Source organism: Ascaphus truei, chromosome 11 (assembly GCF_040206685.1).
Source record: "Ascaphus truei isolate aAscTru1 chromosome 11, aAscTru1.hap1, whole genome shotgun sequence".
NCBI classification, from domain to species: domain Eukaryota; kingdom Metazoa; phylum Chordata; class Amphibia; order Anura; family Ascaphidae; genus Ascaphus; species Ascaphus truei.
The window spans coordinates 32,377,415-32,394,844 of NC_134493.1; the positions used below are offsets into that span (position 1 = coordinate 32,377,415).

Consider the following 17,430-nt stretch of genomic DNA (forward strand, 5'->3'; position numbering starts at 1 on the left):
ACCCATCTGCCGGATTGTAAAACCCCCTTTATTTACATTTCTATAGTACAACCATTTCACTTACCCAACTGCATTGCACCATCACAGATTACCGTAGTCAATATTTAAATTCAGGGCAAACCGGTGCAAAACGTGGTCTGTACACCGAAACCAATAGCATATGTTTAAAACAAGTGCAAATACCCTCCTGTGTAAAGCATGCACATACTGTATATAACACACACCCCTGTCACTGGAAACCGCTGAACAAGAACTGGCAATATACATTTGTAAAATAGCATTTGTCCGTGGTTAAAGACAAAACCAGCAGGGAAACGGTTAATGTGAGCCTTAAAAAGGGAAGCCAGTTCAGCACCATCTCCACTAAACAGAAATGAGAACAGCCCTGGGAATCTATGAAGCACTGTTCTGTTGCCAAGGACATACAGTATGAGCTGCAGATTGCTGCCACAATCACAGTCATTTAGGATAGAACTGTCCCATCAAGCATTGCCCCTGCTAGCAAACCCAACAAGAAGGTGACAGCTACCGTTGGTAATACACGGAAAGAACCACAGCGAGAGCAACAAATCCATTTGTGGTATGCGATGTGGAACAGCCACTCCACGCTGCGGGGACGGAGCAAGCGCTGATGGCCACAAGAGGATGAGCAATTAAGGTAATATTTCTATCCCCTATGATGAGTTTTATTGGGGTTCCATGTATGGAGAAGGATGCAGCATAGCAGCAGCGCAGAATAGCTCGCAAACTAGTCCAAGTCTGATTAGATCTCCGTCCCAGGATTACTCCGCTTCTCATTAGTTAAGCAGCAGGGTGTCACTGAGAATCGGGGTTCTGCAGCAGACAGGTCGCATACCCATCACTTCCAGAGCCTCAAGGGGAGGGGGAAAAGAAGTCAAATATGTGATCTTTCCAGGGATTTTCACATTTATAGGATGGCAAATTAGGCATTTTATCGCGCTGTATTTCAGATGGTTTCACTTGTATCCCTACGGCATAATAAGGGTAACTGAACTGCAAGGGTTGTACAACGCGGCAAAACGAAGCAAATAGACAGGTGCTGAGAGGAGACGCTGGAAAGAAAATACTTTTCATAAGAGTACATTTGTGACACTGTTGCAATTCAATATGATAGTGGGCAGTTCAGATGGTACAAATGTTACTGAATATTGCAGGGAAACTCGGACTCGGCAATCCTATTAAAAGGGCAGATTAACGGAAGAGATTATATTGCACCAAGTGTGTGGGTTTATTTAGCAGTATGAGCTAAGAAAGTACAGATATCTACATCAGGGGGGCTCAACGCCAGTCCGCAAGAACCCCCCCCCCCCCCAACAGGTCAGGTTTTCAGGATATCCCTGCTTCAGCACAGGTGGCTCAGTCACTCCCTGTCTCAGCACAGGTGGCACAGTCTTCGTCTGAGCCTTTGATTAAGCCACCTGTGCTGAAGCAGGGATATCCTAAAAACCTGACCCACGGGGGGTAGGGGGGGAGACACTGATTTTTTTATACTTTTTTAGGATAACATGAAAGTTATGGTTATTTATAGATTAAATTATGTTCAGAAACCTCAAGAATTTTAAGCAGTCTGTTTTAGGAACAAACCCCGATTTGATATTGAATGCAAAGATTATTGTGGAACGGCTTTTTTAAAAGATAATTCCCCAGACATTGATACAACCCATGAAAACTTCAACATCACACAATAGCTTCATGTACCTTCTTATAGATTAAATGCCGAAGCAATTACTTGCGTTATTCAATTAAGTTCAACAGAATGTGTATATATAATTATGGCCTGCACACTGCCGGTAATTAGTGGATAATACGTAATACGGATGGGCAGATTGTTCTACATGAAGCAGGAAAATCAATTCAAATGACAGTAAAGACGATTTGTGTTTCCATGAATCAATATCACGCTCATTATTACTTTGGTTACACAGGCACCGCAGCGTGTAAATGCCACCCCCCCCCCCCCCCCCACCGCAGGCCACGTGTAAATGCCACACACCCCCACCGCAGGCCACGTGTAAATGCCGCGCCCCCTCACCCAGGCCGCGCGGAAATGCCGCGCCCCCTCACCCAGGCCGCGTGTAAATGCCGCGCCCCCTCACCCAGGCCGCGCGGAAATGCCGCGCCCCCTCACCCAGGCCGCGCGGAAATGCCGCGCCCCCCACCCAGGCTGCGCGGAAATGCCGCGCGCCCACCCACCCAGGCCGCGTGGAAATGCCGCGCCCCCCACCCAGGCCGCGCGGAAATGCCGCGCCCCCACCCAGGCCGCGTGGAAATGCCGCGCCCCCCACCCAGGCCGCGCGGAAATGCCGCGCCCCCCCACCCAGGCCGCGTGGAAATGCCGCGCCCCCACAGGCCGCGCGGAAATGCCGCGCCCCCACCCAGGCCGCACGGAAATGCCGCGCCCCCACCCAGGCCGCGCGGAAATGCCGCGCCCCCCACCCAGGCCGGGCGGAAATGCCGCGCCCCCCACCCAGGCCGCGTGCTCTATTAAAACACATCACCTTTTATTTAATCCATTACAGCTCAGGGTACCTTCCGAGTAACAACTTCATACTATCAAATGTGTGGATCACCCATCCTCCGGCACGATCTGGGGGGGCACAGAAAGATCTCCATGGAAGGGAATCCCCTCTCTTAATATTTTACTGTTATGTCAGATTATCTGTGCATTGTAGCAGCTCCCACTGTAAGTCATCTATATAGAAATACTTCACCCACACACCAAAGGCAATGAAGACACAGCACTGCAAGGTAAGTGTTCAAACACAATCTGTGTGTTGAAAGAATCCAACGTTTCGGTCCAGATATAGGACCTTCTTCCGGACCCTATTACATTCTGGAATGGACATGAAGTAAAGGGTGTGTTGGGGTGCAGAGGCAATTCCATGGCATGTTGGGGTGCAGAGGTAGCATGTTGGGGTGCAGAGGCGACCCGTGGCATGTTGGGGTACAGAAGCGGCAGAGCCCCCTACACTCCTGAAGTGTCACTTTCATGTACACAAGTGTGAGGTTTTATGGGGTTTTAATTTGTGCCGCGAGGCTGCCATGTAACTAGCGCAGCACAAGAGCTGGATCCAAGCTAGAAAAGATCAGAGGGATGAAGGGGTTAAAAAATAATGAGATTGTACTGCTCGGTTTTGGGACAAACATAGCAGAGACGGGGGGGTGAAGTGCTGTCCGGGCCAACATAAATACACAAAGGAAAAATAAACTAACTCCATTCAAGAGCAATTATTTTGCCTCCAAACCAGAGTTCTCTATTTCTCAAAGTCTCTCGGCTGCAAAACAGGAGTAAAGAACAGCAGCAGGTGTATTACACAAAGAGGAACCCCGTATAACACCGTCGGTAGGTTTCCCTTTGACAGATCTGGTATCATTACTTTTCAGCGGATGCACCCATCAGACTAATAAATACTTCCCATGGTGTTAAAATACAAAGTATCATTGGAAAGGGGAAATTATTTAATTATAACCTCAAGTACCTGCATCTTACTGAAGGTTTAAGACCAAAACCCCAGTGGCTGCCCCCAAAGGCAGAAGGAATTCATTGTAATCATTTTACATATAAGACTACAAGTATGGACTAAACCTACATTCTAATTCGTTGGCTTACTGCTGTTTTAAGTCAGATAAACGCAGCTACTGTAGGTTTCCGATTTACTAAATAACAAAAATAAAACCTTTGTCGTTTTCCAGCTGCAAGTTGAAGGATGTAGGAGAACAAGGCAAAGTGATGAATGAGGATTCGGGACACCAGGCGCTCTTGAGATATTTGTATAAGGCACCAAATGACCCCACGACCAAGCGAGAAAATGTAACTCAAAGAAACTCTGAAGGTATTTCCAGCCCCCAAAGCTTTGATTCTTCCGTTTGGGGTCGGTAGGTATGGAGACACAACTGATCTGAGACCTGCTGCCTTCATCTATAAATTAGCCGTTAAAAAGATATACATGCCACGTTGCCCTCACAATGGACATATACAGCCCAGCATTAATCACTTGTAATCTCTCATCTCTGGAACTGAATCGATCAGGCACCTGCAATGGAAGCATGGTCGCGGCCGGCACCTCGGACATCAACCAACATTACTTTGTTGGCCTCTTCTTATCGTGCCTCTACACCATTCTGCTTTTCCCAATTGGCTTTTTAGGAAACATCCTGATTCTAGTTGTGAACATCAGTTTCCGGGAGAAGATGACCATTCCCGACCTGTATTTCATCAACCTGGCAGCGGCGGATCTCATCTTGGTGGCGGATTCCCTAATCGAAGTGTTCAACCTCAACGAGAAGTATTACGACATAACCATACTTTGCACCTGCATGTCCCTGTTTCTTCAAATCAACATGTATAGCAGTATCTTCTTCCTCACGTGGATGAGTTTTGACAGATACATAGCGCTGGCAAAAGTGATGAAATCCAATATATTTCGGACTAAGGAGCACGCCCGGCTAAGCTGTGGCCTCATTTGGATGGCTTCCATATCGGCCACGCTCCTGCCTTTCACAGCCGTGCAGGTGCAACACACGGAGGACGTTCACTTCTGCTTTGCGGATGTCCAAGAAATCCAATGGCTGGAAATAACCTTGGGGTTCATCATTCCCTTTGCGATTATTGGACTCTGCTACTCCTTAATCATCCGTGTGTTAATAAGGGCACACAAACACAGAAGCCTTCGGCCACGCCGGCAAAAGGCTCTTCGAATGATTGTGGTGGTCGTCCTGGTGTTTTTCATATGCTGGCTGCCCGAAAATGTCTTTATTAGCATTGGACTTCTACAGGGTCGCTATGACGACGCTGATCCCAGCAACCGATCGTTCAGGCACAAGCACCCACTCACCGGACACATTGTGAACTTGGCAGCTTTCTCCAACAGCTGCCTGAACCCTCTCATTTACAGCTTTTTAGGCGAAACGTTTAGAGACAAACTGCGGCTCTACATCAAAGACAAGAGAAGCATGTCGGCGTTCAATCGCTTCTGCCAAGGATCGGGGAAGTCGGCGATTCCGGAAAGTAGCGACCATTCGGAAGCGAAATATAATAGTGGCGTATAAATATGTGCCAGGTTCTGCAAACGTGGTTTGTTAAACGTATCCTTGGACAGCCGCTTCCTCGTTTTATTTACCTCGGACTATATGATTGGAACATGGTGTATAGGTACTAAACGTCTTTAAAGGAGCAGTTCCTCCTGCACGGTTTTGTTTATTTATCCCACAATATTTTTACTGGGAGGGAACTGAGGGCCAAACATCACTATACCAAGATACGTACCAGTGAAGGTACCAGGTTGACATCTCCCTCAAGCTAAACAAAATGGCTACCAAATCTCAGGTCCAACAGGAACCAGCAACATCATTGGTTTTGGCTTCCAGTTGGACGGTCATTTAAATTCCCTTTAAGAACCAGTGAGTGATACCAGTAACTTCACCAGTAAGTATCTCTGGAACCAGAAGAGCATCCCCAGAGCTGAAAGTAGTGTGGTTCTGTTCACCACCCCTTTTTAAAGCACAATACTAAACAGCTGTGAGTTTAAAACGAAAGTGGTCCTACAGAAATCTCTATACCAGCGGTACTCGCCGCCCCACCAGGTCAGGGTTTAAGGCTACCACTGCTTCAGCACAGGTGGCTCAATCAGGGGACCAAGCATTTTGACTGAACCACCTGCTCAAGGCGGGATATCCTTCAAACCTGGCTGTGGGGTTGTCCTTGAGGATGGATGGAGTTGGGTACCACTGCTATATACCAATAGATTCTGCTTTAATTAGAGTTTGCAATGTGTGCTGGATTATGCTCCTGTTGTGTCTGCTCTTACAGAGACCAACCAAAGAGCTACCAGCTCTGTCCAGTCTGAACGCACTTTTGCCTATGTTTGAAACACATGCAATGATAATGATCAGACAGCGCCGGCCGCGTCCAACAGCGCCGGCCGCGTCACTGCCACAAACTGTACTTTACACACACAAAAAACAACCTGTCTTCTCGTGTCAATTTCTCAAAGGGATAAGCTATTAGCAATACTCATGTATGAAGTTAGTCACATAAAACAATAATAATTTGTAAATTGAGTTCCTTCATCATATTTTGAAAGGTAACGAAAATAGAACAAACTATATTTTTATTTTTTTTAAATGAAAACGTTACAATGAAGAATACAAATCTTTACAAGTTCAGACCGCCAGCCACCATTTCTAATGTGAGGTACAGAATTTCTCAGCTCCATCAAATGCAGTAAAAAGACGAAACAAACTTTACAAACGTTGTACATTTCATCTTTACTACTCTCTAAAGGTAACAGCTGGTCTGAATTTAATACATTGGTGGACAACAGGCGACCCGGGAGCATCCCCTGCTGCCACAACCTCTGATCACACCAGAAGACCCCTCTCCCACTGACCCCTCTCCCACTGACCCCAGTGCAGAAGGAGCGGAGAGGTACCTGCTGTGGATCAGAACCTCTCCCCCCCAGCTGCATAATGTCAGTGTGCTGATCAATACTGGGCCGCTCCTCTCCTGTGCTAATCACTAGTTCCCCAATGTAAGATGAGGAACAGGACAGGCTTCACCATCACGTCGTCATTAAGGACCTGACTGAAGGGGGTGGGGAAAAACTCCTACTAACAACTGCAACGTCCCTCAATGTGCGGCCCCTGTTGAGTGCTTAAGGGCCACACATTGGTGCAGGTGTGGCCAACTCCAGTCCTCAAGAGCCACCAATAGGTCAGGCTTTAAGGATATCTCTGCTTCGGTTGTTGATTGAGCCACCTGTGCTGAAGCAGGGATATCCTTAAAACCTGACATGTTGGTGGCCCTTGAGGACTGAAGTTGGCCGCCCCTGCGTTAATGCATTGAAACCTGCCCTCCAAACAAAGTACATAATAAGGATGAAAAGCAGCTGCCCCCTACCCTACAGCAGACCCAGAAATAATGGCTATCCTATGGGAGATATGTATAGCAGGGGTTATAACACTCAATTCGGTTGTTGATTGAGCCACTCAAATCAATGGATCGGGTGCGTTAACCATTAACAGACTGTAGTGAATCCCCCCAAATTAAATGGATTGTATATGGCCAATGTTTAATGACCTATAATTTGTATAGACGTTGGTAAACCACTTTAGAGCCATCAGGAAGCAAAACGGTTAATCCCAGGTGTTGGGAATATTACTTAATATGCAGATCAATCTGTTCTGAGTACAGCGCCATTCAATGCTAGTATCGCCAATACAAGAGGTATAGACCAGGGGTGCGCAAACTGGGGGGCGCAAACTGGGGTGCAAGATTTTCCAGGGTGGTCGCAGAGGCCCAGAGCTCTCCCCCCGAGGCATTTCAATTAAATGCGGGGGGGGAACGCGAGGCCTCTGCAACGTCGCCATGACGTCAAATGACGTTGTGGGGTCAGTTGACGCCGAAGACAAGGTAAGGAGGGGGGGCGTGAGCAGGGGGGAGAGCAGGCAGGGGGGCGCAGCGGGGAACGTTTGCGCACCCCTGGTATATATTAATAGTGCGACTCCTAGTCTGAAAATAAATACATAGGCCGAGCCCCTCACTCACACTTCTGTCAGATTATTCCTAGCTAATTATGACTAAAACAAAATAAGTACCGCTCTTTACCCCCGCACGCTTAATTAGTTCCAGAGACGAGGCCTTAAAATAGCCATCTAAAATCCTAGCTAACTAAAAATTCTCATGTCCATCGGAAGGCCTGGGACAGACCATGGCCGCTCCCAATAACTGCAACGCGCTCTAATAATACGCAGCCGGGAAATAAACATATAAAACCCAAGTTAGGAGCATTTATAAGCACGGCCCTTAAAAGGCGTCTGGAAGAGAAGGGCACGTCTCCCCACATTTCTGTAGGGTACCGGCGACATGGCCAATTCATTTCTCATGGGGTGTCTCAACCTGGTTTCATTAACCCTTTAATTAACGGCAGGGTGCAGCTAAGCGTAATGGACAACATGCTGTGGATCCAATTGTTTCCCCAAAGCATCCTCCTCGCGCACAGCGTTTGTCATGGAACTCTGGGGGGGGGGGGGGGGGAGGGGGTTATTCATTAAACTACAATAGTGCCGATCGGGAGACCACCGCACAGGAACTCCCACTGACTTCAGTGCAATATTGCCAAAAGCGTCACGGACGGTCATCGTTTAATAACTTCCTCTGTCCCCCACACATGCAAGGGGGACACGATGTGCCTCCCACAGCGACTCTGCCTTATTCCATTAAACCACAAATGAAGACATTTATCTCTTAGGCGTTATTTCCCGCATATTTCAGATTTCCTCTCTCTGTACAAGAGACCCTTATCTTTGGGACCATCCCCCCCCCCCCCCCTCCCACACTGAAGCCGCTACAATGGTCTGAGCTGTATATACTGTGCACTGATCAGCGGTTTCCTATTTTTGCTGTGTGTTCGCCAGTTCCTGAAGTCGTTGGCATTATTGGTTCCCTTAGTAAATCGGTTTGCTTGAAGAAAGTATCCGTTCAATGTTTGTTCTTTGTTTTTTTTTTAAAGAATTATGAATATATCAAGAGAAGAGAATAATTAGCCAACATGTTACCATTTAACCCCATCAGTGCCCAGAGGATCGCCAACGCACTGCACAGCAGGGCCCCTTGTACTGAAAGGGTTAATTGTATCACTTATTACCTTAGTGATGTGCGGCTATTGTCAATATCATCTAAGTCCGTAATCTCCCCCTGCAAAAAAAATGATTCTGTTCTCGGTCTTTGCAAGAGGTCACATTTCCCCGGAGACGGAATATCTTTGGGGTGCAGAAGGGGTTAACACAACTTTAAACTCTCCCCACAATTCAGGAAGATCCAACCCGAGTAAATTATCTAGCAACACGGGAGCCTCTAACACCCGAGGTGCATCACAATTGCAGAAACACAGTGCGAAGAGAGCCCGTCACTGAAAGCGCGTGATATTTCCAACACCCCGTCCTGCTGCTGCCAATTAGCGTCGGTCACGCCGGGGGGGGCTACCGTCACCAGTAAATACCTCAGGACCCTGATAAAAGCGTGGTTCTACTCCGGTGACACACTGGCAATAAAAAAAGGGTGTTGGAGGAGGAAAGATTATTGCTTTATCTATACCCCTTTATATCTTCCGCCTGCTACAGCAAAAACACAAATGCAGTAAGACGCATTGCAGACATCACAAGAAAGGTTTTCAAATGGGGACAATGACAAAATGTACAACGCTCTGCATATGAAGTCCTAAAAACACATGGGGTCTCCTTAACCGAGAATTGTTGCGCGGGGGCGGGGGGGGGGCTAAGAAAGCCGAAACTCAGAGAAACATAAAGTGTCAAATACATTGTCATTTATTTTTTTAGTTGCGATAATGAAGTAGATCTGCGGGGACAGAGAACAGGAGACGGAGGAAGAGGGACCACCGATAGGACTGCCCCGTCTGAAAGAAGATGCTGGCATATTATTTTGATACGGTACTATAATAAAGGGGTGTTCAGCCCCAGACCTCCAGCACCCCAAACCGTCAGGATTTCAGGATATCCCAGGTTCAGCACAGGTGGCTCAATCAGCGGCTGTGCTGAAGCCGGGACTGATTGAGCCACCTCCTCTGAGGCTGGGACTGGATGAATCACCTGTGCTGAAGCGGAGATATCCTGAAAACCTGTCCTGTTGGTGGGGCTCGAGGACAGCAGTTGAGCACCCCTGCTAGAATAGGTAACAAAACGAGGTTGGTAACCGCTGGGTAAAGCATAGACAGTAAAAAGGAACAGAACATCGGACAAATGATTTGTAGCATTAAGTTTGATCACAGATTTAATCGCAGTTTTGTTACAGCTGTGAGAAGACGCAAGTCACTAATTACTTTCTGCCCATTTTCAATTTCAAATAGTCATTTGGAGGGGACATGTAAAAAATGAAATGACATTATACCTTCTGCCGGCACACACAAGGTCACAATATGCCATCCTCAGAGTGGGTGCGAGATTTACCGAGACAAAATGATAGCTTTGATATCTACATAATTATTTTTCGAGAAGGACTCAATCTAATTACATTGGTCCCCCTTTAAATAGCATTTCAAAGAGCTTTTCAGATAATTACCTTACCCTTGAAAACAAAAAAGCATGTTTTCGTGTGAGGAATAAAACGGACGGAAACTCAATTACTATGCGGAGAAAATAGAACTGTGAAACGTTGATGCATTTCACTGCCAGACGAGGCGTTGGATATGCCGCTGCCAAGAGCCTTATATAAGTGAATCCCAAGACCATTTTCCCTCCTCGATCTCTCTGCTGCTTTTGATACTGTTTGGCCCCTCTCTCCTCCTCCTCCTCATCCTGCACCATGCCGGTATCCCAGACAAAGCTCTACCCTGGTTCTCACCTCACCTCTTCCACCGCTTCTTTCCTGTACCCTTTGCCAGCAGGTCCTCCTTCCACATTGGTCTCTCTGTTGGTTTTACCTCAGGGCTCTGTCCGGGGACATCTAATGTTCTTTCACCATCACTTGGTGATCTCATCAACTACTTTGGCTGTGGGTATCACCAATACACAGACACTTCTATCCATTCCGAACCACACACCTGCAATCCAATAACTTATTTGCCTCTGTGCTATATCCCCATGGATGGCGGTCTGCCGCCTCGAACGTAATTTATCTAAAACTGAACATTTCCTCCTAAATCTGACCCAGTGTCCCCAGCAAAATAAAACCATCTGTCCTGTCCCGGATGGACATTCCCTAGGTGTGACATTTGTCTCCTCCATTCATGCTCCAGCCAAAACTCGTTGCTTCCTCCCCTGCAAAATGGTCCAGATATGCCCTTTCCTTTAGCACACGACTGCTAAACCCCGAGTGCAGCCCCCGGTAACATATGGCTTCAAAACGGTCACCTTTGCAATCTATCCAAAATTCTGCACCTGGACTCCTTTCAGTTTCTCCTGGGAAAGGGCCTGCTCATCTCTCTCTTGTGGGTGCCCCAAGATGTGGTCACAGGGTCACGGGGTCTGGCGCTCTCCATGTCCCATGCCATAGTGGTTACGTGATGCTGCAGGTAGCTTTTATTTCAGCATAGATCCCGTCCTGCGTTCCCGAGGAGCGCCGGACACGATCTGAAGGACAATGAGAGAGGATTCCTCTTCCGATTCCGGGGGAAAGGGCCGCCGCGGTCTGAGACCGCGCTTTGCCGGAGGGGTGGTGGTGCTGCGGACCCACCAGAACTCAAAGGGTTAAAATGTGCAATCCCACAGTAAGGCCAGTTGTTTGTCAATCAAGTGTTTTCTTGCTCTTTATCAGAAAGCCAATAATAATATGGGGAGGTGGGGAGTGGGGGAGGGGGGGAGGGGTCTCTAGCTGTACTAGCACCCGCTGATCACACAGTGACATAATAGTCAAGGGAGCAGCCAGAGGAAATCAAACCTCTCCCAAGTCTCACTTTAACCCTTTGAACACCGCAGCCCCTCTGGCACTCGCGATCACGTGATCGCGTCAAAACTGACGACGGAACGTTAGAGGAGTCCTCTTGCTGAAGATCAAGGGTTCATTAAATGGCTGTCCGGGCAGTAGAAGGGGACCAAAGATGCAAAGCTCCCCCTTTTTACCTTGGCCCAGGCATTCTGATATCACGTTGCCATGGCCCCGCCTCATTTGCCGCCACGTGACCCCCGCGTCATTTGCCGCCACATTGCCATGGCGATGCCTCTCCAGAAGCCGTCTGAGCCAAGGTAAGTGAAGTTTACAGAGGCCTTCGCCACTCCGCCGGCTTTTAATTTAAATGCCTTCGGGAAGCGCTCGGGGCCTCTATAAACCTTGCGCCCCTCACCACCAGGTGAGATGCAGCTTTCAATTTTGTGCCCTAGTGAGGCCCTTATGTGAAATGAGAATCGATTATTAAATAAGGAGCAGATTCTATGCCTTTTAATAATGTTTTTTTTATTGATCAATTCATTAATATTAATACAGGTTGCTTTCCAAATGCAGGTGGCCAGAATTAAAGCAATGAAGTGTGTTTGTGAACTCCTGTCTTGATTATAGAATGTAATTAAAACAGAAAACCACAATTGTGGCTTTATTTGTTTAAGTGCCAGAAATTGGGATTTCCAAATAGAAACCACTAGAGATGACTCATAGAAAAAGCTCTCGTGCCACGAACAGAAGGAATTTACAACTTGGCCAAAGAACTTAAAACATAACGTTACGTTTGTTCAATCACAACAAGTAACCATTAGTGGAAAAAAGATTGGTCAAACTACGTCTTGATCTCTTTTGTAGGGGACGCAAACTATTACTGGACATGAGGACCATACAACAGAAATCCTGCCCCATACAGAACAAACCCGCATAGCATAATGTAATTGTGTTCTAGCCCTAATCTGTGTTAGGTGTTCAAAAGAACATTCAATATATTTAATGAGACCGATTATGCTTTATTGCGACTGTTCCTTTAACAAGGCAACACACACAAAAAAACAACAAAATAAAGGCCTACTCCACTTTGGAGAATAACTAAACCTTTACTCCAGCCCTTTCTAACTGAGTGGGTAGCTAAGCTGGTTACACACACGCACACACACACACACACACACACACACACACAAACACAAACACACGCACGCACACAGTTTGCTGCTGGTAAAAAGATAGGCCTTACACGAAGAAAAACAAAAAAGGTACAATTCCTGCGCTCCTACCAATTAGGCTAAAATAAAATAGTTATCTCATGAATAAGGGTTATTTCGTTAAACCCTTGGGCCAAAGCGTTATAAGCCTGCAGTCAACGTAAAGGCATAATGCAGGGTACCTACACTGAATATATGTAATTATTGTCCCATGGACTAGTGAAAATGTGAGAAAGCTCTTAAGGGGTTAAATAAAGCATATGCTTCTGTGAGTAGTGCAATTAAAAGTTGGCCAAAGCCAGTATCATAGTTACCTTACTATAGAGGTAAACTGTGGGTGCACACATTCCCTGTGTGTGTACATGTAAAACTTACATATATGTCTGTCAGCCTTATACATTCACAGATACCCAACAAGCTCTGAAAAACCCCTACTATTACCACATAATATATATCTATATTAAGTGTCAAAAGGAGTGCTAGTGGGCGTGGCTAAATGTATACAACAAAAAACAGACAAAGATGCCCAAAGCTACTTCCAATGTGACAAAAATACACAGTGCAATACCTATATATCATGACAGATCCAATGTGATCATTCTTCCTGTAATTATACAGGTAAATAAGAATTTTAACCCAGGAAGTATTAGGACCTGCTAACGGTCATGCTTTGAAAGTGGCAGCAGGCTTAAGACGCTTTGGCCAAAGGGTTAAACTAAATGACCCTTTTTTCAAGAGAATATATAGGTATTGCACTGTGTATTTTTGTCCCATTGGAAGTAGCTTTGAACATTATAGCCTTATTCATTCACCTACTCTTGGAGGGTGATGTGCAGACTGACACTGAAATGTAATATACCTTTACTAAATTGGAAAATTGGTAGGGGCTCTTACCTGAAGGGAAGAGACATACACCTCCAAGGAAATGCTATGTAAAGCAGATGAGCCAAGAAACCTATCCCCATGACGTTTCAGTGACACTATATTAAAATGCCCTTATGGAGTATGCAGCAAGGAAAAGGATTGGGCTAATATTTGTGAAAGACACTACATATTACAGATATAGATCTATAGAGAGATCCGATTATACCGTTCTGTGGCTAACAAAATGTTTTTATTTGTGCAAGCTTTCGAGATACAGTGATCACTTCTTCCGGCGGTGTTACAATGAATATATACTAGAAAGGGTTTTACTTAAAACAGTGCATCCTGAAATGTATCCGACTGAAGCCTATACTTCCCCTTGTACAGTATGCGATTTATGACCCAAGATGTTAAATGGTCCCTGTATGTTAGTGATGTAAGAGTATGTGTGTACGTGTGTATAAACATACATTTATAAAGCGCCCACAGGGTACACAGCGCTTTACAAAAAGGTGTGTGTGGGTAGGTATAGAAATGTAAGAGGGTGTTGCATTACTATTGATGTGTGTAGATACTGTGTGGTCCCTATTGGTATATACGGATAGAATTACATTGTACATTTGTATGTGTAAGAGACAGCCGTGTGCGCATTCATAAAGCGCAATATGTATAGACAGCCTTTAGCACTCATGGGAAGAGAGTTCTCGTGTCAGTAGTGACTCATGAAGCTGTGGTCTCGGTTTAACCCACCTCTAAGTGTCCCAAACAGTTGCATAAATTTGTATTCATGCAGTCGTCTCGGTGTTCTAAGATTACCTTTGAGTATGGCCACCTTCAGATCGTTCATCTTATGGCCAGAGTCAGAGAAATGTTCGCTGACAGGACTGTCTCTTGTTCCGCGTGTGATGCTTTGGCGATGCAGATTAATTCCCTTGTTTAGTCCCTGTCCCGTCTCACCTATGTAGTAGCAGCCCCCTGGGCATTTCATGCACATGAGGTACACGACATTGCTGGAGGAACATGTGAACCTTCCTCTGATTTTGTACTCCAGATTCCTGTGTGGTATTTGTATTGTGCCCGCTGTGTGGAGCATTGCGCAGGTTTTGCATCTTGCGTCCTGGCAAAACCTTTCTTTATCCCTTGTAACACCGCCGGAAGAGATCAGTGATTATAGAGATAGACAGTAAGAGAGAGATATAGCAGACCTGTCTAAGACATGTGAATGTGCTCACAAGTGATATTCTGGAGAGGGAGAGAGAGATCCTAAATGTGTGGTGAAGACCTACCCAAGTCTTAAATTGCAAAGCCAGTACAACCAACCTCACACTGATGAGACCCACTAGGTCGAAACAGTCTGTGAGTGGGTTCACTGGCTTTGCATCTCATCCCAGGCTATGTTTAAAAGAGCGAGCATTACTTAGGGGTTCCGTGTAATAATGGATTTAAGACAAAAGGTGGCACTGTGTGCTCAATTGCATGTAATTTTACATAATTCCTTGCTGCAGTGGAAGCACTATGCTAGGTGACAACGGGAAAAAGCAGGGTTACAGGCCTGTCTAAGACATGTGAATGTGCTCACAAGTATATATACACTGATGAGACCCATTAAGGTCGAAACAGCTGTCTGTGGGTGGTTTTCTGGGTATGCACCTTAACCCTGGCTGTGCTCAAAGCTGTGACCATGCAGCAAGCTTAAGCCTATAGGGAACCATGTTAAAAATGTTTTTTGAGGCAAAAAGTGACACTGTGTGCTCATTTGCATGTCATTTCCCAGAATCCCTTGCTGCAGTGGAAGTGCTGTATGCTGGGTGATAATGGGGAAAGGTGGGGTTGCAGACCTGCCTAAGACATGCAGATGAGCATACAGTTATATATATACAGATATATATATATATATACAGATATATATATATATATATATATTATATATATATATATATTTATATATATATCTATCTTTATTTATATAGCGCCATTAATGTACATATCGCTTCACAGTAGTAATACATGTGGTAATCAAATAAATAACAGATAATATAAATAACAGATCATGGGAATAAGTGCTTTAGACATAAAAGTAACATTAAGGAAGAGGAGTCCCTGCCCCGAGGAGCTTACAGTCTAATTGGTAGTTAGGGAGAACGTACAGAGACAGTAGGAGGGAGTTCTGGTCTGCAAGGGGCCAAGTGTGTCTGCAAGGGGCCAAGGTTTATGTATCATGTGTTCAGAATATCCACAGTGCTATTCATATGCTTCTTTAAGCAGGTGCGTCTTAAGGTGGGTCTTAAAGGTGGATAGAGAGGGTGCTAGTCGGGTACTGAGGGGAAGGGAATTCCAGAGGTGTGGGGCAGTCAGTGAAAAAGCTTTAAGGCGGGAGAGGGCTTTAGATACAAAGGGGGTAGAAAGAAGACATCCTTGAGAAGAACGCAAGAGTCTGGATGGTGCATAATGAGAAATTAGGGCTGAGATGTAAGGAGGGGCAGAAGAGTGTAAAGCTTTAAAAGTGAGGAGAAGAATGGAGTGTGAGATGCGGGATTTGATCGGAAGCCAGTAGAGTGATTTCAGGAGGGGAGATGCTGAGACAGATCTAGGAAAGAGTAGAGTGATTCTGGCAGCATCGTTTAGGATAGATTGTAGGGGAGACAGGTGAGAGGCAGGAAGGCCGGACAGCAGGAGGTTACAGTAATCAAGATGGGAGAGAATGAGGGCCTGAGTCAGAGTTTTAGCAGTCGAGCAACAGAGGAAAGGGCGTATCTTTGTTATATTGCGGAGGAAAAAGCAACAGGTTTTAGAAATGTTTTGAATGTGAGGGGCGAATGTGAGAGAGGAGTCGAGTGTGACCCCTAAGCAGCGTTCTTGGGCTACTGGGTGAATGATCGTAGTTCCAACAGTAATGTGAAAGGAGGTAGTAGGGCCAGGTTTGGGAGGAAGTATGAGGAGCTCTGTTTTAGCCATGTTGAGTTTAAGGCGGCGGAGGGCCATCCAGGATGATATAGCAGAGAGACATTCAGAAACGTTGGTTTGTACAGCAGGTGTAAGGTCGGATGTTGAAAAGTATATTTGTGTGTCGTCAGCATAGAGGTGATAATTAAACCCAAAAGATGTTATTAGGTCACCTAGAGAGAGTGTGTACAGAGAAAAGAGAAGAGGTCCCAGGACAAAGCCCTGGGGTACCCCCACAGAGAGATCAATAGAGGAGCAGGTGTTAGCAGAAGAGACATTGAAAGTATGAAGGGAGAGGTAAGAGGAGATCCAGGATAGAGCTTTGTTCCATACACATATATATACACCAACACATGCCGTTCAGATGCTAAACTCATCACAAATTACTATACCTTTCTCCAACCCATAATCATGGGATATCCAGTGTGATATATAATAATAAACAACACACAGAACCCCAGCAAACTCTTTTTGGGAACCACTGAGCCCAATGTTGGTCTTTCTCCCTCCTAATAGAGGTAAATGATAATTATAATCCTAACAGAGGTATATTAGTATTTTATCTGGTAGTGTTAGGACTTGCGAACGGGTGTCTGCCTTGACGTGGCTCGCAGGCTTACAATGCATTGGCCAAAGGGTTAAACTAAATGACCCTTTCCCAAGAGAATATATAAGTATTTTACTGTGTATTTTTGTCATATTGGATGTAGCATTGGGCTTCTCTGTCGCTTGTGATATATATTTTACCGGATATGACTAATGTAAACCACATTCAACAATAACTAAGTAAAGAATGCGCAGATACATTACCTGCAGTCCATTTCAAAGATGGCTTCAAAATACAACCAAACAGTGAACCAATCGCATTTCAGTACTCAGTACCACAAGGTATCGCCTAATTTGTTTACACAGGGAACAGTTGGATATGTAAGAGTTTTGCCTGGGAAAAGTATCTTCAAAGTAGCAGCTATTTTCTCAGCTGCAAATACTTTGCCCTGGGAAATCTGCTCG

General features: G+C 45.6%; 2 protein-coding genes across 3 annotated transcripts in view; one reads left to right on the top strand and one right to left on the bottom strand.

The window, feature by feature from the left end:
• Positions 1–17,430, bottom strand: part of CHLSN (cholesin) — a 164,307-nt gene that overhangs the window by 131,221 nt on the left and 15,656 nt on the right. The window lies entirely within an intron of this gene.
• GPER1 (G protein-coupled estrogen receptor 1) lies at positions 342–6,398 on the top strand. The gene is made up of 2 exons (XM_075565511.1): positions 342–658; positions 3,715–6,398. The coding sequence occupies exon 2, from the start codon at positions 3,988–3,990 to the stop codon at positions 5,068–5,070; it is 1,083 nt and encodes a 360-aa protein (XP_075421626.1). The 5' UTR covers positions 342–658; positions 3,715–3,987; the 3' UTR covers positions 5,071–6,398.